This window comes from Centroberyx affinis, unplaced genomic scaffold, assembly GCF_046629955.1.
Source record: "Centroberyx affinis isolate AG114_WGS23_722 - 3 ecotype Tasmania unplaced genomic scaffold, CSIRO-AGI_Caff_v1 ptg007748l_1, whole genome shotgun sequence".
NCBI lineage: Eukaryota > Metazoa > Chordata > Actinopteri > Beryciformes > Berycidae > Centroberyx > Centroberyx affinis.
This window is the reverse complement of record NW_027283899.1, coordinates 10,448-12,244: the sequence shown is the minus strand read 5'-3', so window position 1 is coordinate 12,244 and position 1,797 is coordinate 10,448. Positions and strand designations below refer to the sequence as shown.

At 56.0% G+C, this 1,797-nt stretch overlaps 1 protein-coding gene across 1 annotated transcript; it reads right to left on the bottom strand.

Annotated features, from left to right (window-relative positions):
• Nucleotides 1–522: 522 nt before the first annotated feature.
• Nucleotides 523–1,596, bottom strand: LOC139639801 (protein phosphatase 1 regulatory subunit 3G-like; the record flags this gene model as incomplete). The annotated part of the gene is made up of 1 exon (XM_071513950.1): nt 523–1,596. A coding segment is annotated over one exon (1,074 nt), but the record flags the coding sequence as incomplete, so codon positions are not given.
• Between the last annotated feature and the right edge of the window lie 201 nt (nt 1,597–1,797).

Below are 1,797 nucleotides of genomic sequence, written 5' to 3'. Positions count from 1 at the left end.
AGCCTCGTACTGTTTGAGCCCAGTCTTCTCTCTGTTCTCTGTTCTGTTCTAGGAGGAAAACATCCATTGAGCCAAGTGGAAATTCAGGAACACATCCAGAAATGTCTTTCAGCCAAAATAACAGTTCCAGAGGGAAAATTACTGTCCTCCAGAAACAAAAATACCAGCTTCCCCCCAAGTTTCAAGTTGAGATGTTAGACGACTTTGTCAAAGAAAAGGCTTTACAGCATAATTCATAGGGCAAAATCAAGAAATAAAAACAGATATGAAGTGGTTTGAATTTCTACCATTCCTTTGGATGGACATACATCGCTGGAAGTATTTAGAAAACCATATGCAGTAGAAAATATTAGAGAAAACATAATCTCCATGATGACAAGAAGACTCTCCACGTTTGACTTAGTTGCTAAAATGATGGATTTATTCACGGCATGGAAAGGAGCAGCTGCATGTCAGAGCGGGTGGAGGGCTTTCCTTTTTTACGCACGGGTTGGAGAGCTTCTTTACGCACGGCGCACAGGTTCAGATGGCGTGGAAAGCGGCGCTCACGAAGGGCGTCGCGCCCGGCATGCAGCGGTACCGGAGGGTGTAGTTCTGCCCGCCGTTGTTGTCCCAAAACTCCCCCGCCTCGCCTCTCAGGTAAACGGCGAAGTGAACGGAGGAGCTCGGGTCCAGAAACGGCGGCGTGTACATGGTGAAGCTGTAGCTCTCCCCGACGACGCTCGAGCGGTTGTCCTCCGCCACGGGCAGAGCCTGCGCGTCCACGTGGGAGAGCCAGTCGTTGAAGGTGTACCGCACTCCGACTTCTTTGTCGGCGCAACCGGTGAAGACGCGGATCTGTCCCCGCACGTCGAACTGCGTGATGGTGAGCTTCTCCAGGCAGACGCGCAGCAGCCGGACCCGCTCCTCCAGGTCCGCCGCCTCTCCGGGATCCGGGAAGCACGCGACCAGCCGGTCCATGGTCAGCCCGGACTTGAAGCCGGCGCCCAGTAAGTCCTGCGGCTGCGGCGGGAAGCTCTTCAGCCGCGACAGCACCTTGGTCGGGATCTGCGGCTCCTCCAGCGCGCTGAAGTGCTTGACGCTGGCCAGGTTCAGGCCCAGCGAGTCGGCGAACTTCACCCGCTTCCCGGCGTTGTTCCCGGAGATGCCCGCCAGCAGCGCCGCCTGCCCCGGGTAGGCGGGCAGAGACTGGGCTCTCCTTCTGTCTTTCATGAATCTCTCCAGTTGAGACGAGTCCAACTCGTCCTCCAAATCATCATCCTCCTCCTCTTCCTCCCCCTCCTCCTCCTCCTCCGCTCGTCCATTCTCCGTGGGCAGCTCCGCGTCCCTGGCCGCCGCCGCCCGCAAGGAGCTTTGCCCCGGGCTCGGTGACTCTTCTCCGGGGTAAAGCTGGAGAGGTGAGTCGGACATTTCTGCGGCTGTGGCTCCGCGCTGCGCCGCGGCCGAGTGCCGTGTGTGCTGTCGCTCCAGGCCGGTCCGGAGTCCGCCGGGGTCCCGGTGGGGAGTTTTTGGTGGTTTGTCCAGAGAGATACACGCCCCCTGAACGGGAAGATAACGGAGCAGCGTGGTGTCACTGTCACCGAGCAGCGGAGCAGACTGCAGGTGTGGTCATAACGGGCCACGTAATAAACATCAACTTTCACCTGTTTACGCGCAGCAGAGGGTCAGTGGCTCAGATACACTGACTGTCTGTGAGCCTGAAGCTTCACTGTTGTAGTTAGTAGTAATAATAATAACTTTATTTTTATAGCACCATTCATACACAGAATGCAACTCAAAGTGCTTTACATAAAACGA